General features: G+C 33.8%; 2 protein-coding genes across 4 annotated transcripts; both read left to right on the forward strand.

Moving 5' to 3' along the window:
• The first annotated feature begins 9,442 nt into the window (after positions 1-9,442).
• Positions 9,443-15,285, forward strand: LOC142349607 (uncharacterized). Of its 2 annotated transcripts, none has more exons than XM_075401289.1 (4): positions 9,443-9,555; positions 9,913-10,086; positions 12,416-12,777; positions 14,873-15,285. In XM_075401289.1, the coding sequence occupies exons 2-4, from the start codon at positions 9,953-9,955 to the stop codon at positions 15,202-15,204; spliced, it is 828 nt and encodes a 275-aa protein (XP_075257404.1). In that variant the 5' UTR covers positions 9,443-9,555; positions 9,913-9,952; the 3' UTR covers positions 15,205-15,285. The 2 variants fall into 2 exon arrangements, with proteins under 2 accessions (XP_075257404.1, XP_075257405.1); XM_075401290.1 differs by having other exon boundaries at positions 9,529-9,555; positions 9,933-10,086.
• Positions 15,286-18,176: 2,891 nt separating this feature from the next.
• On the forward strand, positions 18,177-25,979 carry LOC142349302 (uncharacterized). Of its 2 annotated transcripts, none has more exons than XM_075400772.1 (5): positions 18,177-18,340; positions 18,855-19,005; positions 22,186-22,547; positions 25,287-25,447; positions 25,722-25,979. In XM_075400772.1, exons 2-5 carry the CDS (start codon positions 18,872-18,874, stop codon positions 25,893-25,895), a joined length of 831 nt encoding a protein of 276 aa, XP_075256887.1. In that variant the 5' UTR covers positions 18,177-18,340; positions 18,855-18,871; the 3' UTR covers positions 25,896-25,979. The 2 variants fall into 2 exon arrangements, with proteins under 2 accessions (XP_075256887.1, XP_075256888.1); XM_075400773.1 differs by having other exon boundaries at positions 18,177-18,305.
• The last annotated feature ends 1,243 nt before the right edge of the window (positions 25,980-27,222 follow it).

The following is a 27,222-nucleotide window of genomic DNA, read 5'->3' on the forward strand; positions in this document are numbered from 1 at the left end:
TGGTTTGGCTTCAAACTTCTCCAAAGCAAAACAGGAAGCACTAAAAATCACTTAATAGAGGTTGACAGACTTTTTGATATCCCTTAATCATACCATTTATGGGCACTTCTTTCTGCCCATTGAAAAAACGATTTCCGAGTGAAAATATAGGATATTTTATGTGGATAGACGCTCAAGTCGGAAACAGCCCCAGTCAAATTAACAAATTTCTCATTTAAAAAATCTGACAAAATTTGGCTGATTTTGAAAATGCATTGTTTATAAAAATGAATTTTTCTCAAAAAACTCTGCTGATTAACTGCACATTAGGTCGTGGTAAGACTTGACACAACACTTTTCAAGCCCTGAACAAGACTTGACTCTACATTTGGCGAGCCTTGACCAGTAGTTGAATTAGACTTAACAAATCTTGAGCCACTCTTGACAATTCTTCACGAATCATAGGATTCAAAAGATAACGTGGCCAGCACTGATTTGTCATTTCAAGACAAGTCTTTCCCTGGAGAGGTACTGATGAAAACATGAAGCTCCCTCAGGGAAGCGTTGTCCTAGAACTTCCCATTCCAGGTTTTGTTGGGTACACTTCACAAAAATTGAGCGCAGCTCAGTGAAAATCAATTCTTTTATGTGGCGATTGAAAAAGTATTTTGTCGTCAGTTTATTTTAAGTTGCGCTGAATAGCAATTTCTCATGAATACCGCTTATGTTACAAATCCGCAAACATTTTTAGGCATATTTTTTCGGCGAATGACACTTCAACCAAGATAATCATAACGGACTTCCGCTAAATTCGCATTAAAGTTGATGCTCACCTATTGAAAATATACTAATCGAATTAGCGGTTGTCAGGTCAATTGGTTCGTTATTAAAATCGTCAAGCGCAACAGTTAATAGTTGACAACTTCAGATTTCGTTTACCAAAAGGAATCAAAAATCTCATTTGAATGATAATGATACACTAAATAGGATTCATATCATGACCAAAAGAAAAAACAAACGCGCAAAAACGAGCTTACATTTTAATCCTTTAGAGATATCTTACACAAACTATATACTTTCCTCGAACTTTCGCATCGCCAAAATCTAAGACATATAGAGGTGTAGTCTTTGATAAGTCTCAAATCTTGAATGAATGGTATCGTGGAAACAACAAAAAAATTCCTGCCTTAAGGCAAATAAAAATTATTATGTCTCCCGGTTTTATTGTTGTAAATCTGCCCGGCTAGAGTGTGGATAGTTAAGTTGTTGGAAATTGTAGGTTTCGTGCAAATTTTACAGGGCGATGGAGTGCCTTGCAAATTGCTTAGACAATAACTAACAAGTTCAAATAGGTTTAACATACAATTTACTAGTTCTTAGAAGTGAACAACCCTATTGAAAAGTTATCACAAGTTTACAATCCGACTTAGAAACTCTTATAAAAGAACAATCCGACTTACAAATTACAAGTTTACCTTTTTTACCTACAAGAATCTTATACTAGATATCTAATCCTCCCTCACGTATTTATCTGTCAAAGTTTTCTGGTTGAAATTGCAATTTTAGACATGATAAACGTTCTGCCAAAACCTGAGTATAATATTAGAGAAGTAATGCTTTACCATTGTGGTTAATATTTTGATCTTATGATGATAAAAAAGGGTGAATATAGTTAACTTTGCTGAAAAAATATCCTTCAGAGCATCGATTTTTCCAGGCTAAAAATGGTTGCTACGGACACACAAACATTTCTTTCCTGCGTTTCGCTTTAAGTAAGGAATATGTTCCTGAAAGAACCAATGGGAGCAAGTCTCGGTTGGAACGAGTAGGCGAGAATCTTACAAGTTGAATGTCTTGCAGAATCCCGCACTCTCAGGGGTTAGGCCTTCAGCTTGCAAGTTTTTACAAATTTAGCTTCCTGCTTGTAAATTCTTACAAGTTAACCATCTTTTATAACAAACTGGTAAGATCTATGAGATAACCGCCGTATCTCAACCCGGGTGACGATCAATTGATCAGTATGCTCAACTAGGCTAATAAAATTAAAAATGACCAAAAGTCAATCAAGAATTTACGCTTACTTAATAAGTTTTAAAAAAACTGAACTTCATTTAATTTTTTCGCATTTTTTGCATTAAACGCAACCCCAGTCGAGACCATATGGTTATCTTGCTAGATCTGGCAGAAAAATGGTTATCTTGAAAGATCTGCCAGAAAAATGGTTATCTTGCAAGAGTCTTGCAAGTTCGTTCCGGTCGAGCTGTCCTCTTATTGGCTCTCATTCATGCAACATATTTCATTTTGAACAGAAATTTTCTTCAGAATCAGTTGCGTGTTTCTTAAGAAAAATAATAAATTTAAATAGATTTTGAATCTGGAAATATGAATTATCTGAAGAAAAAAAATTAAAATCTGCCTTTGAGAACTGTTAACACAAAATAAATTACTATTAAAAACTGTTTTTTCAACTTTATCAAGATTCTGATGAAAAAATTTTGTGATATTATTCTTTGCATTCTTGAGCGGCTTCCTTTCATTTAATTCAGCTCCTTGCGCTTAAGTTTTCTTGCCAATGCCCAAAAAATGTGATTATTCACGGCTTGCCATTTTTTTGAGCTTCGAAGGACTTTAGAAGAGCTTTTGCGCAAATCTCTTGCTGTCAGAATTACTCGCATTAATCAACTCATCTTGTAGGATCTTGTGCAAAAAAGTGGATCTATTAGAGGATTCTGACAGACAAATGATTATCTTGCAAGATTCTGGCAGAAAAATGGTTATCTTGCAAATTTCTGGCAGGAAAATGGTTATCTTGCAAGATTCTGGCAGAAAAATGGCTATCTTGCAAGTTTCTGGCAGAAAAATGGTTATTTTGCAATATTCTGGCAGAAAAATGGCTATCTTGAAAGTTTCTGGCAGAATGAATGCTTATCTTGCAAGATTCTGGCAGAAATCTTGCAAGATTATGCATAATCTTGCAAGATTCTGGCAGAATCTGCCAGAATCTTGCAAGATAACCATTCGAAATCGACTGGGGAATTCAAATGAGGATTGTTTTCGCAGTAAAAAAATATAATATTGAATTTGATAAACGGTAATAACATCATGATGAGTGAAGTACTTACAGAGTGCAATCCATGACCGTTAACTCAAATGACACCACCAAGTAATGGGATGAAATTGCCACAATTATTAAAGGCGTACAAACTTGACAGAAATAAGATCAATTTAAACTCCTCTTATAATTTTCCCACTTAATCGACTTATTTCATTAACAAATTGTTTCAGCTGGCGTAAATCAATTTAAATTGAGCAATATGTCAAATCATTTTTGTGCAAATGCAGCTATGACACTTTATGTGGTTTTGCTCGAATAAACGAAAAAAGAATAATTTCTAGATGATAAAATAAACACGTCAAATTATAGGCATACTTACAACAAACTACATAGCGATTAATTTCGGCACTCAGATCGGGTCCAATGTAATTCAGGCTAAATCATTTTTTCATATAAAACTGGAACCGCAGATTAAGTTTAACCAGATATAAATCCCAAGATATCACGCCAGACATTACTGATCCTATCTGCGTTGAAAACGCGACCTAAAATAATTCCAGTCAAGATTTAGGAGATTTTCAAGATCTCCGTTGAGTCTTACAGAGGCAAGATCAAGAGGCGATATATCAAATGCTCGAGAGATCACTTGTGACATTTGTTTATAATTTTGTCACTTGGCAAACTTTCCTTCTGGCTCTTAGGAATTGGAAAATAATGTGCACGGCAGCTGTAACATATTGCAGCAACATATTTGCGCTTTAATGGTAAACTATACTGATAAGCTAAGCTGTATTACTTCTTGCCTATTACTGGTACCGCGAAGAATCAAAATATCTTTTGAACAAGAAAATAAACGATGAGTTCAACGACTCAAACAATTGTAAATTGGGCTATCCAGGTTTTTAATTCCAGACCTTTTAACTCAGTATCAGGGTCCGATAAGATGTGCTAAGGTATTTTTGTAGCAAGTTAAAGTCGAGCACGTTCTTTTCATGGATAAAACTAGTGGGTCTTTTCATCGGTACACTTGAGTCGAGCATGATCTTTCCATAAGTCGGGGAAATGATTGTTTTGCATTGGTTATAATTACTCATCCGGAATTTTTCTGTGGATGCGAAAGCATTGACAAGCAATCCCAAACTAGCATTGCAATAAAGAAAAACTAGAAAAGAGTTTGAAAAATGCCAACAAATCAAAAGATATTAACTCTGAAAAAAATTGGTTGTGGCATATGAGTTTTATTACAAATTTATCCAGCTTAATAGAAATAGCTAATCGGCCATTTCAATAACAACGAGTTCAGTAACGAGTTATTGAACCCAAAAAAATGAACTTTATTATTTAGAAGACCATAAAGCATTGATCTATCAAAAAATCATGAAAATAGAAATTTATGTAGAGTCCTGCTCGTTGACTACGTCATATGCTATAGCATACTCTTAAAAAGCACCGGGTCGAGTTAAAATCCAGCATTAAAATCCAGCATTACAAGTGGCTCGAGGTAAAATCCTGTAATTAAATTTTGGTTCGAGATAAAGTCAAGTGGAGAGAACTTAGGTTGAACTAAATACGAGGTGCAAGGTCTTGGGTCAAGCGAAAGTTGATACAACCACTAAACATAAGCTAAAGTATTTTGTTTATCTGAGTTGAGCATGGTTTTTTTCATACCACATTTGGATCGGAATGGTCTTTACATAAATTGTGGCCTAAACCTGGGTAGTGTTTCGTTTTCCATTTAAACTAAACGGGACCAAAAGAACTGCAAATGGTGAACTATACTTAAATATTCAAATTCTTCTGTGGAATACTTTCTCATGCAGATTCGCATGCAAAAGTTTTGTAATTAAAAGACTAGTTTCAGTTTTACAATCGCTGGAAACACTAAAGAAACTCATTGCTCTACAAACTATTATGACATACAAGTCTACTCAGAATTTGCGACAGAAAAACGTGAATATATATATATATATATATATATATATATAAATATGTGTGTGTGTGTGTGTTTGAGTGTATCTGTGTGTGAATAAGCCTGTATTTATGTTTTTATGAGTTAAAAAGGTATATGTCAGAATAATGGTGTTTGTTTCGATGTCTAGATATAGATTGCAGTATTGCAGTAGTGCGGGCAAAGCCTTACATGTTGATCTCGTAGAAATTTTTTTCATAATTTTTCTGCTATCACCAGGGAGCTAAAAAATATCAAAACCTGTCTGCGTACCCAATTTATATAGCCGAAAACTGTTATTTCTGCAAATTCATTGCATTACAAATTGTTAAGACATACAAGTCTGCTAAGAATTTGCGACAAATAACTGTCAATTTATATATATATAAAGATATATATATATATATATATATATATATATATATATATATATATATATATTCTTTCGACCCTTCTTGAGGGGGGAACGAACTATATAATCAACTGGGTTTTTTTGTTCAGACGATTTTGACGGCTCGATATATTCATCGTAGAGAGTTGTGATTAGTATCATTAGAAGCCCGTCCAGCAAAAAATATGGAATTTAAAAAAATTTTTATTTCGTTTTCTAGAGCGAGTTATCGTGGTTTGAATTTTTGTGAAAATTAGACCAATTTCCTTTAATTTTATTCACGTTTTCTGGAATTTTTGACTAAATTTTCGTCAGTTTTGCTGAAAATTGAAAAAAATTTTTCCAATAGTTCTGTTGATTTTATGTTTGAAGAAAAAAAAGTTTTGTTGACTAGTTTGATTTTAATTTTTTTGCTAAAAGATTGGCTAAATTTTTAAAAAATTCAGCCTTTTTTATCAAAAATTGCCCGAAATAAGGTCCTTTAGTTTTTTTGATTGAATTTGAAAGAAGTACAGGTCTAAAAACAACTAACTCAATTTATGTAAAACACAACGAGAGCTAGTCCTACTTCCACTTCTATTGAGAGTAGTGGAATTCAAATTGTGACGTTTTTTGCTAACTTCACTCTATGATCACCAAAAACGCTGCATTTTTTTATATCTTTCAACTAACAATATTTCTAGATCTTTAACATTCGAAACAATTGAGTGTTCTTAATGGACGGAAAACAATTGAAGGGTTTGTTTTGGTCCAGTCTTGCATTGGTACAGTCCAAAATTATTTCGGATTGAACTCAGTCGGTATTTTTTTTTTTAATTTCGATCTCTTTTTAAGATAACTGAAGAACAGAACAATTCAAATCAAAGCTCACTGTTGATATGTCCCAATTGCTTCCTATTTGTTTCCAAAATATTGTATCTAGTTTCTTAACTTGAAATATTATGGTTGTTATGACATTTAAAACTGTGTGATTTTTAAATAAACAATGAGTTGTTGAACTTTGCCACTTTTTTCTCTAACTTCGGTCAACTTGCAGCTAAGTGTACTCAAAGAAAGCAAGCCTCTTCTTCCTTTTCTCTCTGATGAATTAAATTTTATTTTTTTGTGGTTTTTGTCGTTGAGTTATGGTTTTTTGGTTTTGATACTACTAGATTTCACATTTTTTTTTATTTTTAGGCATTTGCCCATTTTTCACGTTTTTTCTTCTTGTTTTTTTTCACATTATCACATTATTTACAGTTCACAATTTACATTACTGGCAATCCAAACAGGGCACAATTGAACATATAAAAGTCTGCAAAGGTATGGATTATGGTTTCAACTGCTTCGGCACCCCTTTCTTGAAGAGTTTAATTGAGCATTTTACATTTGTCTTTAACTGTCGTTTTATTTTGTCTTTTTAGTCAGATGAGTTTTGCTGGATAATAACATGTCGCAATAGTTTTTCATGGGGACGAAAACGAGCCTATATTCTGATTCGAGTAGGTAGCTGATGGCTTTCATGTCTTTGAAAACAATTGTTTCAAAAAGAAAAAAAAACACTTTTTAACTTCGCATTTTTGTTCTTTTTGTCTATTTGCTACCTAGTCCCCTAGTTACAGGTCGGATATGACGATATTTTTTTTGATGGAACAAAATCTAATATTGCTTTTTAAAGAATTCGTTATGAATTTACTGGCTTCGAAACCGGTTTTTCGCAAAAATTGTAAAATAGTTTTTGAGTTTTGTCTATTTTTGACGTTCTTTTGTAGAAGTGAGATATATTTAGACTAAAAACTTGTCCAAAATGTTTTTTGAAAACTAGACAAACCTACTTCATTATTTCCTATTATAGCTAATGGCTTTCATGATTTTGAAAATATTTTTTTTCAAAAAAAACAAAAGTGTAACTGAATTTTGCACTTTTCTCTTTCTTTGTCCACTTTTTATCTATTATCATTAATGAGAGGTTATATACCACGTTAACCGCGTCCATGGAAGGCCCTATTGAAATTTTTTGAGTGGCAAAACATGACTTTACGGCTTCGACAGCGTTTTCTCAAAAGTTTTAATTGATTTTTTGTTTGTTGTCTCTATTTGTGGTTCTTTTTGTAACGACATAAAAAATTGAATGATGACAAGTCCTAATGCCCTCCCGTAGAATTGTATGTGATCATAAACACATTGGACGTTTTCCTGTGGTATTTAATGGTTTTCGTTTCTTCGGAAATAATTGTTTTGAAAAATAAACGCCAGTTTGTTTTTAACTTTGCTGATTTTTTTGTTTTTTCTGTCTAAGTTTTTTCCGAGCCTTCTAATGGAGTGATCCCATATTTTTTCTATTAAAGATGAGTTATTTAGATATGTTGTTTTATCGGACGCTATTTTGACCTTGTTAAAAATTTTATTTTTTAAAAAAGTGGACATAAAGGATGTAATTATTTTTTGTTGTTATTGTTGTTTGATTTTGCTGATCGTCTTGACCTGCTCTCCTAATAATGGCTGAGAGTTATATGCGTTTAAGCTTCATACACTTTTTCCCGAAAAATACTCGAATTTATGGGGCTTTCGCATCTGTTCTTCATTTGGTTGAAATTTATGTCGAAAACGTGGAAGAGCGGGGTCGGAACTTTATGTGCAAACGCACATTAACGAACCCCCTTTTATATATATAAATATATATATATATATATATATATGTGTGTGTGTGTGTGTGTGTGTGTGTGTGTGTGTGTGTGTGTGTGTGTGTGTGTGTGTGTGTGTGTGTGTGTGTGTGTGTGAGCCTTTGTATATATGTTTTTTGGTTTTATATATGTATATGTGAGATTAGTTTTTGCTTTGATGTCTATATGAGATTGCATTAGTGAGGGTAAAACTTTCACTGTTGATCTTGTGGGAAATCTGTTCATAATTTTTCGGCGTTCACCTATGAGCTAAAAAAAATGTCAAATCCTGTCTGCGTACCCAAATTATCTTTCTGAAATCTTCCAATTTGGTTGACATTATCTTTACCTATAGAAAGTTCATTAATTTTTTTACCGGAACCCTGGCAATTTTATTCCATACCAGTTTTTACCTGATTGTACTTTCCTATATAAACCTGAATATTTCCAATTAATACAAAGAGTTCTCTGCTTTTGGTATTGCTGATGATCTTTTTTCAGTTTTTCCCTTGTTGAAATCGATTGACGCACAATAATCGATCGAAACATTTTTTGAATCTGACTGTATAAGACGACTCGTCTCTGAAAAAAAACCATAGACCTGGAAAGCATCACAAGTGAAGTACCACAGGGGAGTTGAGACATTGCAGTCTTATGTTGTTGTTAAACTGTGTGTTTTCTAATACTGTTCAAATGAGGTGATCCTTAAAGGAGATGGAATCCACATCACTTCCAAAAAATCAAAGAGGTCGAACTTGGACAATTTGATATTCTCGTCGCGATTGGTCTCTCTTGTGACTGTATTTTGTCGTCTTCATCTGTAATCAGCATATGCCAACACTTAAATCAACTGTGATAACATGTGGGTTGGAGGATGGTATCTAATGTTGAAGTACATCATTTTTAAGGTTTCTTTCTAAGTTTCCACGTTTAGTGTGCTCAATTTTCTTCTAAATACTTTGAAATTTGAAATCATTTCTCGTTCCCGTGAAAAAATTTTTTAATAAGCCCTTGTTATAAAGCTTCATAAAAGGTGGGAACAGCCTTTTTTTAATAGCATACACCCTGACAGAGGTGCAAAATTATGAAATACAGGGGTATCTTTCTGCGGATGAATAAGGGGACCACTTCTGAGACATTTAACCTTGAAGCTTGATAATCTATCATTTATGTATAAGATATTACACCATCCCGGATTAGTTGAAGGTTACAAGGTGTAACAATCGCAGATTATGTAATGTTCACGATTTACAGAGTTGAAATGAGGCCTTTCAAAATGTAATAAGTAAACAAATTGATCTCGCTGATGAACTTTGCTGAACTGAAACAAACAATACCTAATCTGTGGAATCTTAGAAAATAATATTTATGCAAATAATGGAAAAATTAGTATTTGCACATCGAAAGTGTCAAATCAAAAACATCAAAAGAAATTATCAAGTTTGTGTGCTTAAAGTAAGAGGAGTTCTTTCAAGTTAATTGAAGCTCTTCATAGCATTTGTTCAAAATAAGCCCTACAATCAACAGCAATTACTACCAAGTTATAACTTATCACTGTTCTCGGAAAATAAGGTTTCAGAAAGAGATTTTAAAACTTTTTAAGGCCTGAAATAATCTCATAAAAATCAAAACTGCCTCCAACCTTAGAATAAAAATCCTTTCTAGCAATACTTTGAGTAAAGATCTAAGTTAAGGATGCATGCTAGGCTTTGTTTTACTTCTATTTTGCTTCAAAATGTGTGTTCTATTCAGCTTTCATCATGGCCTCATACGTTTTTTTTTAAAATTTGCTCGTTTCAGCATGAAAGATAAAACTATGAGTGCTCGAAAACAGCATAACTTCTGTGAGAATTATTTTATGAGTAGATATTTGAATTTAAGTTGGTAGTAATTGCAGATAACTGTTCTTTGCTGAAGTTTAACAATAACACAAAACAATGGTTCAGATCAATATTTGGTTCATCCCACGAACACGATCCACGGCACTCGCCAAATGTCTGTCAAACATCTCGGATTCCAAAGTGTTCTTTGAGAACCTCGTGTGGGCGTTTTACTTGGGAGACGAAGACAGGCGAGAATCAGTTTCCTTCTCAAAGTTGATTTTGAATTTAGTTTTTCTATGTTTTGATGGACCCTTTCGGTGTGAACTGTTTTCCCTGAGTGAGCGCAAAATTATTTCAACTCTCGCATTTCAATGCTCATCTCAATTTAATCGCTTTTGATCACATTCCAATGCGATTTCACTAGCATGCCATTTTAAAAGGCGCAAAAATGTGAAACTTGTGCTACGAGTTCGAGAAAAACGTCTTTTCTTGCACTTCATAAAAGTTGGTTACTTCCCGGGCCGAGGTTTCACCCTTAATCCACCCCTAATTAGCTGGGATTAGAGTGTAATGCAAATTCAACTCCCATTTATTGAGGAAAAGAGTGTAGGAGTGTAATTTTAAGGAATTACACTGTGATTAACACTCTTTTCTCCACTCTTTTTACACTCTTCGCAAAGAGTGGAATTTAGTGTGGACGATAAAAAATTACACTCTTATAGAATTACCATTATAACCATAACAGAACATTAATGTTTTGTAGGAGTTGGAGCAATGGTGAATGAAAAAAGCGAAGGTGAAATGTTGGACATGGGGATGGGAGGGGGATCGCTCCTCACTACCTCCTTCGACTTTTATTTTTTAAAATTACACTCTTGTCATTACACTCTTCCACCGTTAACTAAACGGAGAAATAGGGGTGTAATTTTTTTTATTTTTACACTCTTTACACTCTTTTCCCCGTTATTTTTGGCGAAAATCTTTGGCCCAGGCTATTTCCAGATAATTGCGGTTTTCCCCGGCCTAGTGGCCTATTGATTACATACTTTGCAACCCATAAGCGCAACCATAAAATGAAAAACAGCGCGCAAAAAATGGGCTCTGTGAGGACTGCTCAGAATTTGAAATAGAATGCGCATTACCTACGGGAGGTTATGAAAGGAAAAAATCCCATTTTTCTCATAGCCTGTTCTTTGTATTGTGCATTTCGCCCTATCGATATACAGTGAAACGTAAATTGATGCCATGATCTTTCCAATTCTTTTCAAGAATTGATAAAAATGAATTTCTTGCTACCAGGATCCCATCCATTGTCGTAGAAAACCAATAGCGATACAGCAAATTCCAATAGTATATAGTCAATATAGTTTCTAATATTCGTATCGCAGGGATTAACTGCCTACCCGGGCTGACCACCCAGACTATTTCAGTACTGAAGCAGGACATTCACGTGAAAAACGTTGGTCACTATGACCAGAAAAAACAACAGAACACCTGTTCAGACTGTTCAGAATAATTCCAGTGAAAATCAGAACTGTGAAATTTTCGGAATCATTGAACGTCATGAATATGTCGGTAAGGCACGCAAAACGAACTTCATATACTTCGAAACTTCATGAATATGTCCGTAAAACATGCAAAATGCATGCATTTTATCTGTTAACACATGTTCTCAGTTTAATATCGTTAAAAGAATTACATACACAGATACTGGATACTTACAGACTTCACATTTCATATACTTCATATTAAGGATGTGCTTTTTTATAACTTTCCCTGATCAAATAAATTTCATGAAAACTATTAAAAATTTCGAAAGAAAATTGAAACTCAAACAAAATGTAGGGTATGAATAAAAAGGCGATTATTAACTGCTGCATACCAGAAAAACTGCTAATAAATGAACGCTTCAGTTTTCGATAACAGGTAAGCAAACAGCACCAACGTTATGCACACATCGAACGTTCGATCTGTTCTTTTTTCATCAAAGCAGCTTTTGTCGTATGATTTTGCAATTATATATTGACGCATTGGTTGCCCGAGAGTGAATATCTGATATTGGCAGAAATAGCAAACTATTACAGAGTTTTTAATTGAATGACAAAGAAAGCCTTCAACATAAAAGTGCAATCTTTGACGCAAATGTATCTCTGATCAATTTTAGTTGTCACTAAGGGCTATGAAAACTTGATAGAAATTATTATCAAAGTTTCCGTTAATTAAACTAAATTAAATATTCGATGAATTTCTGAAAGTTTTTGTTGTAATTAAACTGAATGTTCGAGAAATTCCTTTAAGTAAAACCAGCTCATCACGTTGCAAGCTCTACATTTTCTAAGTAAAGATGCCCAAAAAGTCACTATTACGCACCACCAAGTTTTATGTTGAAATATGTGTTAGGACTGTTTTAAAGGAAACGATCAATACAAAGAAAATCAAACAAACCGCAGAAGAAAGATTAGGACAAACCTGATAAAATAATGATAATATATTTTTTCCTATATCAGAGTAAGACATTTTTACTTGCGTAAAAATGACTCTCAAGTATTAAAAATGAGGAAACTATTCAAACAACAGCATGTACACAAACAATCGTGAACAATTAGGCGATTTAGCTCAGATCCCAATTGTGCCTGGCTACAACACCACCTCTGCTATCAAACAATGGAGGGAAGATACATCCAAAGTGAAGATTCTGAAAGATTTCATCTACGTTTTTGAGGGAAAAGAAGAGGAAGTAATTGAAAAAGATTCTGTGAACATTTTTCTAGTTCGTGATCCCGAATATGTTTTTACAAGTGTACTACCTGCGACGAAAATGCATTTCTATTACGTGACGAAGGCAGTGCATTCAGACACAAGATTTGCATACCAGACAACTTTGGATGGTATTGAAACTGTGAAGAAGATATGCGAGAAACCACCTATAATTATTGACAGTTAGTAGATCTTTGCATGCCTCGGACTAAGTCTTGCATAATTGCAAAAGACAGGTTCAATTAGACACTTTATTTTTTCAAGTTCTTGAATTCCCAGTTTGAGGTCCCAGGCCGAAATTCCATATGTCCAGACCGTGCGAGACGGAAAGTGTCCAGACTTTTGTGCGTTAATCAGACTATTAGAGAGTAATCGCATCTGTATATATAATATCGAATTGCTAATAAAACTTTTGTCTCTATAGACCATTGAGGCATTTTAAATTGACCATGTAGCATTATTTCATCACATAATGCCCCATGTTGAAATTGTACCCGAAAAAAACAAAGGAACTGATAATTTTTGATCGGTATTTTTAGGGAAAAACTGTCAAGCTCTTATTTTTTGTTCGTCTAGAATAAGGACAGTTTTTGACCCTTGTTTATTTAGGAAATGACAGTTATTTGATAATTTTTAGTCATAAAAAATGAGAGTTTTTCACAGTTTTTTTTATAAAATAACCGTTTTCAACCATTTTTTAACGAAAATGACCGTTTTTAACCGTTATTTTCAAAGAGATGGCCGTTTTTGATCGTTAATTTTTAAGATATAACCGTTTTGGAACCGTTATGTTTTTAGGAGAAAATTTAAGCGCAATCGTGTTTTCTCATACCAGTTATCATAAGCTTTATATTTGGAAACTATAAAAAAGAATATTTGAGCCCAAAATTGGAAAACTAAGAAAGTATGTTTTTCTTTGACCAGTTTTATCATCCTCAGAACAAGGTTACTTCCGAATAGTTTCGCTAAAAGGCTTTGAAGTGCACTACCCAAACCTTCTCAGTCCCGTCCATTTCCATTACAACTCAGAGAAAAATATTAATCTCTATTTTTTAATTTAAGCACCCTAACATACAGGTAACGCTGAAATCAAGTAGGGTGTACTTTTCTGAGGAGCATTAACTACTGCAGTTTTCAAACAATCCTCCTACGAACTACTAGAAGCCTGATTGTTTCTTGTTCACAAAAGTTAGGACAAAAATGATGCTTAGTAGCTTTATACACAGCTTTTGTGATACTCAGTAGTCTTAAAAAGATCGATAAAATCTAAGGTCTGCAAAAGCATCATCACTTTATAATGAATATAATGAAAAACATTAACATTTTGACACTCCTTGGTCAGCTTTGATTTCTTTTGACCATAATAGATCTCAGAGGAAACGAATAGAGTTCAAAACGTAAATTAAAGATGAACTGGATACATAACTGCAATTTTATTGCGAAAATGACGAAGAGTTTTTCTCTATAATGTCGTCAACAGCGTCACCTATCAATGTTTTAACTTTTCTTCAGAGTTTTGTCAATTCTCTATATTGATTCTGTCCCGTCCATTTACATAGCAACTCAGAAAAATTGATTCTGAATTTTTTAATTTCAGCACTCTAATCTGACCCTAACGTTGAGTGAAAAAACATATCCAATTTCTTTTTATAAATGGTGAATCATTGAAGATCGAAGTTTAACGTTACAGCCTACATTCTATGTAGACCAAAATATTACCTTAATTTTCCTCTTTCAACTTTTCTGTTTTGATTTAGAAACAAATCTAGAAATTTAACTTCGGAAACAATCGGGAGCCCATTATAAACCGGCACTTTAGCACATTGGAAGCTGGCCAGGTGTTGATTCGAGCGCACTTGTGTCTGATCATATAGCGCGGCCAGATCTGATCAGAAGTGGCTTTGTCAAGCGCACTTCAGTGTGATCCGAGGTCATTTCGGGCGCAGAAAAAACTTTGAGCGCGCTTTATTTTGATCACAGCCTTGGTCGAGGTCTAGACCCAAATTGAGCTATGATCAGACTATACAGACTAAAATGACTTCTGATCAGACCTAAATCAGACCATGGCCCAGAATACTATGCGCTCGAACTGCTGTCAACAACTGTGTGAGTTCAAGTGGATCTGATCATAGCTCAATTTGGGTCTCCACCTCAACCTGGGAGCCAGTTTCGTTCTGGAACCATCTAGTCGGATAAATTTTCCGTCTGGGAACTCAGCCTGGGTATTCGGGCATTTTTTGATACGGTCACAGTGATCTTCACTATACGTATTTTCAGGTGCTCTGCTGTCAACGAAAGAAAACTCTGTTAAAGTTGTGAAGACTATTTGCGAGAAAGCAGGAGTCGAATTCAGCGATTCCATGCTGACCTGGGAAGCAACCGATGGTTTGAACCCGAACTGGATTAAACCTGAAATAGCAACCAGTGCCAACACTGCACAGGGGTTCTTCTCTAGAGCCAACAGTTCCACTTGTTTCGAGGACTCAAAAGAGAGAGCTGTAGATCTGGACGAACTGGCCAAGGAGCATCCCGGAATGGTCGAGGATATAAAAATTTGCAAGCCATATTTTCAGAAAATTATGAGCCTTCCCTATGCTCTTAAGCTGTAATAAACTAATTTCTTTCCATCATTTTTTGTATAAATAGTGTATTTTAATGAACAAAAAGCTTCTTGAAATTTTAAAAGTCAATTAAAATTCTGAACTCTTTTTTGAAAACAAAATGAAAAAATGTTGCTTGACATTATCATTCTCGTTGTTATCAGTTTCTTGTTCTTAATTATGTACTTTTGCAGTTAAATGCGAAATTGTCCGATAGTTGCAATGATTCGCCTATAAATAATAGAATTGCAGGAAATATTAACCAATAAAAAGAGTTCGGGGGCACATACAAGGTGACACCACCGTTGACCCTCAAATTTTGTTTTTTGATAGCATCTGGTTGAGTAGTTTAAAGAATTTCTATATGTTTCTTCCTTCTTCACATTTTTGTGCTCAATTTAGTTTTGAAATGGGACATTTTTGAACATATGGGGAGTGCGCTGAACAAGACTTGTAATGCTATTACGTTCTAAAGCTACACATACTAGATCAAAATTTACTCGAAATTGCCCGTGTTTTTTTCGACCATGTTTTAAGATTAGAGTTCTAAGCGTGTGCGCACATTTTTGACAGTAAATTAATTTACTTCAAATTTGAGTCTCCTTTGGAAACAACCGTCATTTATGTCCTTTATGCTTGTTTTTGAATAAGCGTAGAAAAGAGTTGCGAAACGCAGCCACTTCTTTCCTTTTTTCCACACCCATTTTCACACTTGTCCAAACTTCACTGTTTTCCACGGCTGCAATATCTAATAGCCGAGGTACAATTACCCGTGTTGAGGACAACGACGAAAAAAAAAGGACAATATTTTGAAAGAAATCGTAGTTTTCGTCGTTTTGCTGTCGTTTTCGTCGTTTCGATGTCGTTTTCTTCGTTTTCATTAGTTTCCGTCATTTAGGTCGTTTTTAAGTGTAAGAAATGATCGTTTCTTCGTCTTTATTTTTGTCGTTTCTTACGTCGTTTTTTTTTTCAAAAGAAACCGTCGTTTTCTGATCGTTTTTTCGTCGTTTAATTGCTCTTGAATTCGTTTTTCTCTATTGGATCGTTTTGGCATAGCTGAACTAAGGCCTGATAGTGCAGTGGTCAAAGCATCAAGTAATATTTCGGGAGTTCAATGGTTCGAATCGAGGCCACGATAACGTTTTCTTGTCATTTTTTGAAAAAACAATCATTTCCTACATAAAAATAACGACGAAATAACGAACAAAACGACGATTACCACGTAAGGGCTTTAATCGTTTTTGTCAAATGAAAACGATCAAAAAAGGACAATTTCTAATAGATGAAAAACAAAATTCCTCAACACGGGTAACAATGTGTCAATTGGACCGAAAGAAAAAATCGTAGTCGGTAATAAATTACAGAAATATTCCTCGCAATACTAAAAAAATCATAGCAGTTAGAGCAACTGTTCAATTTTGAGATCATGTGACGTGCTTTAGCCACTGTAGTCCAAGAAAATCCAAAAAATTCCAAAAGTATCTTTTGCAATGCAGTTTTTAAGGTCAACAGTTTTAGTTATTCAGATACCAGTAAAACAACAATGAGTTCTCTTTACTAGAATCGCCTGCTATAATACGCGATTTTTTTCTCCCATAAATAGTTACAAAAAATTTGCAATGATAGAAAGTTATTTAATTCTTGCTTGTTATTTTAATAGAAAAAAAAATTCAATACTGGCACTCGGTTTGAAATTTTGTCGTTGACCAGATCAAAAAATTTTGTATCAAGATTTTTTTGTCAGTAGGAAAAAATGTTATTTATAGTTTTTTTGTTGGAAGGTGCTTCAAAGCGTTTTTTGCCATAAATTGTTCAATGCAAGTTTCTGTTTACTGAGGAGCAGTGCTACATTGAGTTCGTTTTTTCTTGTTGGTTTTCGCTTTGAGAGTATTGTTTCCAAAACAAATATTTTATATTGAGTTCTGAACAGTCTTGATAGTATAGCATTCCGGTTTCGTTACGATGGTCCTTGAAAATATGGTAATTGGTAGACGTACAATGTCACAATATACACTGGCTAGTTTTTGAGTAAAATTTACTGCATGAAAAATGAAATGTTCAGCTTAACTCAACCAGCAAGGTATGCTTTATGATCGATTTTCGGGTGGGTGGTTGTAACATTTAATTCGCGTTGCGAATCGTAACCACTAATTTATACGGGCTTTGTGGTATTTGCCTACAAACCAGCTTTTGTATAAATACTATGTATACTTTTATAGTAATAACCAGTTATAGGCTACAAAAGTATAACATTATTCTGCTCACACTTAATTTTGGGTATGAGCAATTGTCAGACTATACAGAATAATTTTAGCCTGGGCGAACATTATGACCTCAATATAATCATAATGAAGAAAAACTGCACACAAAGTAACTTAAAATATTCTGGAGATTAAATGTTTCAGAACGGAATTTCGTTTTTACCATTGGAAATTACTGGTTCAGCGCTGAAAAGCACTGAGACTCAAGTCCGGGTCTTAAAACTGACAAACTAATTTTTTTTTAATTTTTGCTTTTCATGCGTGGTTACTTTTTTCCAGAAGTTTTCAGAGTTGACTCTCGCTATACATGAATTGAACGTCCAGTTAATATCAATTTATTGTTACGCAAATTTGCTTAAGACGCCAACGAGCAGATTTCTTTTTATAACATGTATATAAGCATACTCAGACTCTTAAAATTAAATTATCATGCCAAACGGAGTGTTATGAAGTAGGGAACTATGATTAATTTAATGTTGGATCTAAAATCTGCGCAGTTTTGCTTCTCAATTTAATTGGATAGCCTATGCTTAAAATTTAATAGTAACAGTTCAGTAACTAAATGCACATTTTCACAGACTTCAGTCAAAGCCTTCGCTAGTGAATTGTAATATGACCTAATCAACTAATTGCTGAATAAATGTAGCTTTATAGACATAACAAAGTATGCAAATGTATATAAATTGATAATCGATCTACTTTACTTGATCTGGCTCAAAACTCGGTTTGAGGAGCAAGCTACTGCAGTTCTGGCTTTTATCTTGAACAAATAGTTCTGTACGGAATTAGATTTAGAGTTGGATTTATCAAATTTGCGAGAAGCAAGATCTCTGTATACGGCATTTTAAAGGAGTCTTCCACATTTTAACTTACTGCCTCACATCGTAAGAACTACACTCTTGCTGTGAAAGTTGGAAAATTTCAAAATTTTTGATAATCTGTTAAATAATTTTTAATTGCGATTTCAAAGTTGAAAATGTTCCATCAAATTGAGGCTTCATATTTTTCAACGGCAATTTCAGGCTATAATTTTTTTATTATTACAAGAATTTTCTCTTCCATTATCAGTCGAACTTCAACGCACATTGCGCGGTTCTTTGAGTAAGGTCGAGAGCTCCACTAAAAATGTACCTATCAGCTGGTCATGAACAATTAAGAGTCGCGCTCATTTTGAAAACACAATTGACAAATCAAACGTCCATGAATTTGATTTCCTGTAATTTCCATAAAGACGCTCAAATAGAAAATTTTCACAGGCTTCCGCCAAATAACTATAACCGAAAATTATGAATTAGCTTTATCAAATACCAACTCATGCTCAGTTTCATTGCGCTCAAGTTCGAGTTTTTTCATTCTCATGGCAGTAAGTTAGAGTTGAATTAATTTGTTTTGGATTAGACTGCGAACTAAAAAGCATGGTCCAAATTAATATCTGGTTTGCTCCCAGGTCAAGGTCAACGGCTTTGACCAGATGTTTGTCAAATATTCCGGACTCCAAAGTTTTCTTCGAGAACTTTATATGGACTTACTTTCTCGGAGACAAAGACAGGCTAGAATCTGTTTCCTTGTTTTTTTTGTCTCGCTCTTGCACCCTCTTTTTGTCTCACACACGAGCGTTTTGTCTACAGTAAGTAAATTTTCCGAAGAATCTCTCACTGAGAATAATTGTACATTAATGACAAATTTTTGCGATGGTCAATGCATCAATATGCATAAAACGACAGAATTATTGAATTTGACACGGCTAAATTATTTCGATTTTACGTCTTTCACATTTTTGATAATTAGAACAATATATTTCGAGGTTGTCAATTTTTTATCGAGAAAATTTAAAAAAGGATAGGAGACGCAAGTTGACTTGCAAATATTAGCATTTCCTCTGCTCTATTCTCAAAGTTCATAAGAATTTCAAATCTTCCTCCTGAACACTCAAAAATCCAAGATTTCTCCAGACTAATTCAATAATTTTTGATAAAAATTACATTTTTTTTTTCAAAACCCTCAAGTAAAATCTATAGTTAGTTGTGCTATCTATCTTACAGTTAGTTGTGCTCATGCTATGCAAATACCTAAACGTTTGGCATATTTGGAAGCGTTTTCACTAGAATCTATTCAGCACTATATTAAATGATAAAATATTTAGTATAATACATAGTTTAATTCTTTTAAGATGTGTTCATCTTTAAAAATAAATATTACATCGTGTTAACATGACAACCGATAACCACAAGACATTGTATATGACAAATGCAAAGAGGAACTTGAATGTTAAATGATATGAAGCTGATTTAAATACAGTCTCGACTCGATTCTAGTGTAAACGCTTTCAATTATTAAAATAATTTAGTTATAAAAAGCGGGTAATGATTATCCACACTCCTTGCTTCTGGCGATTTTTTGACATAATATGCCAGAAGTCTTCTAAGTATCATTTCTGAGAGAACCCAGTTTTCTGTTCTTTTTTGTTCACTCATTTCAAAGTCCTCGTAGAAGACAAATTTGCTATATATTCCAAACTGGAAGCAGGTAAACTTTCAAAACAACCTAAATCATAGCAAAAAAGTAATCTGTTTCTTCTGCACAAAATAGAAAATTAGTTGTTGTTCCACTGAAGTTAGCAGCATTGATTGTTTAGCGTTCAATGACTTGATCCGTGATGTGCTCAGAGTATGAATAGAAAAAAATTATCTTGTAAGATCTTACAAGAATTTCTTCCAAAATCTTACAAGATCTTACAAGATAAACTTTATTCTTACAAGAACCTTACAAGATAAACTTTTTCTTACAAGAATCTTACAAGATACACTTCTTCTTACAAGAATCTTACAAGATACACTTTTTCTTTCACGAATCTTACAAGATACACTTTTTCTTTCAAGAATCTTACAAGATACACTTTTTTAGTTTCAAAATTCTTTTTCTGCCTCCAGCACCTATTCGTATGAACTATACTCAAAGAAAAAAAATCTAAGACATTGCAAGATATGAATGTACACATATTTTGGCATCGACAAAAGGGAGCCGAGGAAATAAAACATCAGAAAAATATTAATCTAAGACATCGTAAAAGGGTCTTTCGGTCTTCGTTTTTCAAATATTTTCCTGATTTTTTTCATTGTTTTCTTGGTTTTCTGATTTTTCCTTTTCTGTTTTCTTGATTTTCTGTTGTGTTTCAAGGTTCTTTGGCGAAGATGGTTTCCTGTTGGCCGTCAAAGACGGTTTCCTGAAGAAGTTCTAAAACAATTACATAAATTGAAAACGCGAAACTGACAAAAAAGGAAGGGGCACGATGTGCCTAAAAAGAACACAGAAAAACGCAAAAAACGGACACGAGGTGCCCAAAAAAAACAGAAAACGCAAAAAACGGACATCAAGTGCCCAAAAACAAAAACACAGAAAAACGCCAACGAAGGGACAAGATGTGCCCAAAAAACAAAAACAAGGAAAACCGTGATTCTATGTCAAATTTTTCATTTGAATCAAAGGTTTGTAGTGAAATTTTTCAAAATCTTAGTTTTTCTTGTCAAATCTTGAGTTATCACACAAAAGGAGACGACAACTAGTCGAACACAAATTGTCAAAATCAGAAACTCTTTAGATGTGACCTTTCATGAATACATCTATATGTTGTTTTCCATGTTGTTTTAAAAATTATCTAGAACTTACCAAATAGTTTCTAGAGACATATCAACGTCAATTAACAAATTTTTCAGTACTATTAGGTCCTCTCGGTTGTAGTTTCACTGCAATAAAAGTGAAAACCTGCTTTTGGGGGCCTTCGTCTAATTTTTGTTCTCTTAAAACTGCCCAAGGTCAGAAATGTTTTCAAATAAAACAAAAGTTAAAATCGCTCTCATTTTTTAGCACTCTATTCTTTCCATAACCTATACATGTAACTTGCTTGAAGACACTATCCATGAAAAAAATTCGATTGAACTTAATTGTTTTATTAAACGGACCCAATGCTGACTCATCACACTTTCGCATTTCTTTACTTTGCGATGATAAAAACCAAATTTTGACAAACATAATTAAGAAAAACATAATTTTCTTATCAGAAAGAAGTTAATCTTGCAGGAAAAGGACTCCGCTTATTTTCATTCTTCTGCTATAAGCGTTCCGTGACTCAGAGTCTTCTCTGAAGAAAGGGTCCTTGAGGATGAGTCCTTTATAGAATTGTCTTCGCAGAAATTGGGTCTCCCAGTTCCAAAATTACTTCGTTATACCCGTAAAAAAGTCATACGTTTCACTTGCTTTGCAAGTCAATTCACTTAGTTTATAACAATTGTGCTTTTGACTGGCTAGTTATTTTTTATTCCAGCTTTTTTTCAGGTGGTTTATGTATTTGCAAGAATCTTACAAGATAAATTTTTCTTGCAAGAATCTTACAAGATTAATTTTTACTTGCATGAATCTTACAAGATAAACTTTTTTTGCAAGAACCTTACAAGATAAAATTTGGCTCGACTAGGGGAGTTCCTTATTTGTATATTTCTGCACACATGAAAGATTATCCGACAGAGTTTGTATGTATAAGTTCTCAGTTTTTAAGAAAACGCTAGAAACGCTATTTAAAAGCTAAATGGATTTTCGTTAAGAAATTGGCGCAAAAAAATTAAAAAAGACCTCCATTTAGAAAAAAAATGGTATAGTTCAAAGAACTTTTAGTGCAAAAATTGTAATTAATTATCAGGTAAAGCGTTATACGAGGCAACAGTATTCTATAAAGTCTCTACACTGAGCGCCCGGAGCAACTTGGAGTCATTCAAAACATCCCAATATTCCAGGGTTACAACACGGACTCTATTATAAAGCAGTGGCGAGAACACCCGGCAAAAGTGAAGATCTTAAAAGACTTTTTCTTCACGTTGAAGGGACGTTACGAGGAGGTCATTGAGGAAGATTCAGTGAACATTTTCCTGGTTCGTGATCCAGAATATGTGTTCACGAGTTACCTTCCAACAGCACAGCAGTATTTTTACTACACAGTTAGTAGTGTCATTCTTGACGTGAGTGTGCTCTATGACTGTATGCTGGATGGAATTGAGATCGTGTCCAAAAGGTGTAGTAAAGCACCCCTGATCATAGATGGTTAGTTCTCTTGAACAGACAAGTAGGGAGTTTCTAGGAAAAAGTGGACTGAAAGACAGCAGTTAGAAGTATTATGTTTTTAATTCCAGGCAAATTTACATATAAAATATGATATCAAGCAGATACGTACCCAATACTCTGTTTTCTGTGGTTATGATCTAATAAAATCTCAGATGGACGCAATTTGCTCGCTAGATGCACAAAAAGTAAACCATTTAGATTGTTTTAAATGGCGGAGTTAATAAATTTTTTGAAAATTAATTCACTTTTCTTAAAATGTGCTTAAATTTATTTTCAAAAATATTGAAGACGCAAAATTGGAGAATTAATTGGAACTCAAAGTTGTGACGTATTCTGAAAATTTGTTATTTTTATAAAAAGAAAAGTGTTAAATTTACGTAGAGTTTTTTGGAACTGTCGGGTTGCAGTCGTCAGTAAACCTCTGATGGATCACACTATCGGTAGTTTTCGGCAACACGCTAAAAACTTTGGCGAAAATTCGTTTTGTCTGGAGCCAGACTTTTTCTGAAATACTAATCTCAACAAAAGGTAAGAGGGTTGAGTGACAACATATTAACTTCACGCACCAGCAATTAAAATTTTTTCTAAACAATCTTAGCCTGAAAGAAATTACTTTACTATGTACCATAGTCCAAGCCAACACAAGACATTCAAATGATTTTTTCAGTAATTTTTCTCAAAAGTTTTTCTTCGCGAAATTTTCTGTTTTTTTCTGGAAAATTTGAAACTTTTTTCAGGACCGAACAAAATGCCGATTATTGACATTCTTCATGAAATGCGTCTAAGTAATAGAGAGAAAGCATTAAACAGACAGCGATTGATAATAGAAAAAGATACAAAAGTTAACTTTTTTCGGCAAAAATCAGAAAAAAATGATGAAGCTGTTTTGAAACTACATACGCAACTTAATTCTTGATTGGATTTGAAATTCTTATATGAACACTTCGGCGTTTTGTTCACTCCTGAAAAAAGTTTTGAACATTCCTGAAAAAAACACAAAATTTCAAGCAAATTCCGTAGTAGAAGATTATTTTTCCACCTAAAAAAAGCATTGATCTAATAAGCTTCTTAAAAGTTTTCTCCTCTGAAAAAAAAGAATTCTATTTATTTTTCATCAAACATCCATACAATAAAAACGTTTCCACGAAAATCTGTTTCTTGAGAAAAATATGGTGATCTAATTATGGGAATTTATAATTTGTATCGGTTCTTTTTTTTTGAAGGAAAACAATTTAGCTTAGGATAACCGCGGTGGTGTTAGAGATATAATTTAACTGAACTGACGAGTTACTGTTTTTTGAGACGAAGTAAACCACCATTGAGTTATGTCCTTCATCGTTTGCAGGAACCATTCGCATTCATGATTTATTTTTCTCATGCATCAAAAATCATTAATGAAGTATTGTGTGAAATTAAAATTTTCCAAACCAATATTTTTTTCAAATTAAATCAATTTCAATCAGATTCGAAGCATTGAGATGAAATCGAAATGCTTGAAATGAAAGACAGCATCACTAGATGAACAGAATTTTTTTTTTACTTTGAAATATACTGGCGTCATTTTGAGAGCAACATCTGATTTTTCTCTGTCTGGGCCATTTTCTTAATCTTTTTAGATGCAAGCGAAGATGCCTAAAGAATAGAATCTGCAACAACAAATAAAAATGTTGCATTGAAAGATGATCTCAGAATAAGATTTCTCCTTAATACTGGAACCGCTATATTTTTGAGCAACTTTATTTCAGCATGAACATATGACGGTGTACACACTTCCCGGGTTGAACACCTTAAAATAATCTTATGGACTTTTATCTTCATTTATGGACATTTATCAAACATCCTAAGATCATATATGATTTTTAGTAACCATAAATGGATCATAAAATTTCTTAACACAAACATGAGAACTCTTAAAACACATTTTTGTCTTAATGGCCCTAATTTCACTAATTTCATTATAGTTTTTATCTTGTGGTCAGGTAGTTCATAATATTTTTTTGTCTCAGAAAAACAAAAAGCGATTTGAAGACAAATAATAAGTCGAGGAAGAGGTCTGCGCGAAACATTTTATTGTACAAGTGGAGAATCAATTAAGTAAAAAATTTTCTCACTAAATATAACAATATGCCAGTTTGCGTTAGCTGTTGTCGTTGAGGATCATTGTTCCTTCAGTCTTCAGATTGATACTTAGCGTTCCATTGTTGCTGCACTGGCAACTCCATCTATAAAAAAATTATTTAAACAGAAAAATGAATTTTTACTACTAACAGCCATAGGATGATCTTATGTGGTTCTTATTAGGGATACAAAGATATAATATGGGTGCTATTTACCCTGAAAAGATGATGATCTACGATACTTAAAATTCATTGTACGATCATACTAAGAATTATTGTATGTTTTATATGGAACAATGTATGTCCTTTGTAAGAGTTTCGAAATTATTCGCCTCGGGCCTAAAGCGATATTTAAACTATTTTGAATGCCAAAATTTTGAATAACGATCGAACCAATTTAACGCAGAAAAATGCTTGCTAACGGTTCTAGGATGTCTAATCGGATTGTAATTCTTGTTTCAAACCATACAATCACGAGGCTGGCAGAATTCGATCAGGATTTGCTTGACGCATAACTTCTAATTTTGCAAGTTTTAGTCGCGAAAAGATCAATTCACGTAAATTTCTCTTGTTCGTCAATGCAACTTGCCTCTTTGTTCAGGAACTCAGCTCTCTACAAAAGAAGGATCATCTAAAGTAGTGAAAGCAATTTGCGAGAGAGCCGGGATTGAGTTCACAGAATCTCTTCTAACCTGGAAGGCGATGGATGGTCTGGACTCCTCTTGGACGTCACCGAAAGGCTTGGAGATTTCAGATACAGAGCAGGAAACTTTGTTTATGCGCTAGACTTTGTTTATTTCTTGTTTTCTACAAGTTTTTTCGTGGAACCGATGTTTTTCTCCTGAAAATATGTTAAATGGTTCAGAATTTGTTTTGGGCATTATTTGAAAAGTTATAAGTTATTTTCTGGAAAATCATGCCAACAAGTGACTGACTTGAAAGTTTGTTTTTGAATGATTTGAAATTTAAACCTTAAGCTTAGTGATGAACTGATTTTAGTTTTCTAAAGCCGCATAACCAAAAGTAGCTACAAATTCAGGGCTTCTTTGCAAAAGTGAATGCCTCAACTTCGTTTGCAGACTCGGAGGAGAGAGTAGTGGATCTTGATGAACTGGCAAAAGACAATCCAAAGATGGTAGAAGACATCAGAGCATGCAAGCCAATTTATCAGAAGATCATCAGCATGCCCTACATGTTCAAAATGGACTGAATTTGCACTCAGAATTAATGGTTCTAATTTAAAATGATTTATTTGAATGAGTATGGTTGATACAACTCAATATCTTGTTCTCAATTTTTCTAACAATCCAAGAAATTTTTACAGAGAACCCCTAAAGATCCAACTGAAAAACGCTACCCCGCCGAGGCAAAAATGTTCTCCTTTAGATGGATTTAGTCTTTAAATTGTGAGTAGGTGCAAAACAATTCAGGAGGGGGTTTTTCATCGTACTGATTAAAAATAATCTGTGCGGTACAAGAGCTGAAGTCGAATAAAAATAATATCAGGATTTGATCGAAAATTTTTCTGTTGCCCATCAATCGGCAAGAGCGCAAGAAGTTATAAAAACTGATGTCTGACTTTGGTTCCAACAACTACAAAAACAAGTTGCGTCTACCTGCAACTAATTAATTGAAACGAATGCTAATTCAACTTTTTTATACCAGCTCTCTAGATCGACATGTAAACAATTAATTACAAGCGTTGACGATCCCACATTTGTTTCTGATAGATTCATATCAACGCACGGGCCGCTGAGGTAGGTCTGCGGCCCGCGAGTCATGGTCAAGAGAATTAGTATTACATTTATCGAACTTATATATTATTATACTAAATAATCTTTATATTTATAACACTAGAGCAAAATATTGGGTATTTTGTTACATTGGATAATTTGGCCCCGCGGGTTTTCTTCTGACATTGTGCAGATCGAGGCTTTATAAAAGGGGAAAATAATTTGACTAAAATTACGAGAAGCCAAATAAGAACCTGAGCAGTGGGGACCAGTAACATTTTTGGCGCAGAGGACCGGAAAATTTGATATTATAAAAGTCATATCAACATAAATTGAACGTTTCGATTAAATATTTAAATTATTGGTTAGCTTAAAGCGCTTTAGCGCTGCTATATGCGCCCATCCTTTCGGAACGCACAATTGAATATTGTTGAACCAAGATAATTCTAATTAATGAAAAAAAAGTACATTAAAACAAATTATCACTGTCTATGTGATGTCATTAGATATCTCCGGGAAACGTGGACATTTGCAACAAGCTTTCAGTAGATATGTGTTCTTAATTGAGAACTACCTTTCCGTGCTCAATATTGAACGAATTAGATAATTTAATAGCACAAAAACGTAAGTGACAATCTCATTCTAAGAAACTGCTGAAAACAAGAGTTTCTGAAAGTAATACAACAAAACAAAGTGTGTTCCCTCGATAATTTTCAGTAATCGCTATTTATTTGTTGCTTAATCTTTTTTGATGGGTTCTTCAGCTGCTTTCTTAACTCAATTCTTAGTTCCAAAGAGATAATT

Source organism: Convolutriloba macropyga, chromosome 11 (assembly GCF_964194025.1).
Source record: "Convolutriloba macropyga chromosome 11, txConMacr16.3, whole genome shotgun sequence".
In the NCBI taxonomy this organism is placed as follows: domain Eukaryota; kingdom Metazoa; phylum Xenacoelomorpha; order Acoela; family Convolutidae; genus Convolutriloba; species Convolutriloba macropyga.

What these genes read in the sequence shown, in the direction of transcription:
- LOC142349607 (XM_075401289.1), top strand. Translation starts at nt 9,953, where the DNA reads ATGGTTCAGATCAATATTTGGTTCATCCCACGAACACGATCCACGGCA. An exon ending in TACTTGGGAGACGAAGACAG is followed by an intron (nt 10,087 to 12,415) that starts GCGAGAATCAGT and finishes TTCAAACAACAG; the next exon opens with CATGTACACAAACAATCGTG. An exon ending in ACCACCTATAATTATTGACA is followed by an intron (nt 12,778 to 14,872) that starts GTTAGTAGATCT and finishes ACGTATTTTCAG; the next exon opens with GTGCTCTGCTGTCAACGAAA.
- LOC142349302 (XM_075400772.1), top strand. Translation starts at nt 18,872, where the DNA reads ATGGTCCAAATTAATATCTGGTTTGCTCCCAGGTCAAGGTCAACGGCT. An exon ending in AGCACCCCTGATCATAGATG is followed by an intron (nt 22,548 to 25,286) that starts GTTAGTTCTCTT and finishes CTCTTTGTTCAG; the next exon opens with GAACTCAGCTCTCTACAAAA. An exon ending in TGGAGATTTCAGATACAGAG is followed by an intron (nt 25,448 to 25,721) that starts CAGGAAACTTTG and finishes TAGCTACAAATT; the next exon opens with CAGGGCTTCTTTGCAAAAGT.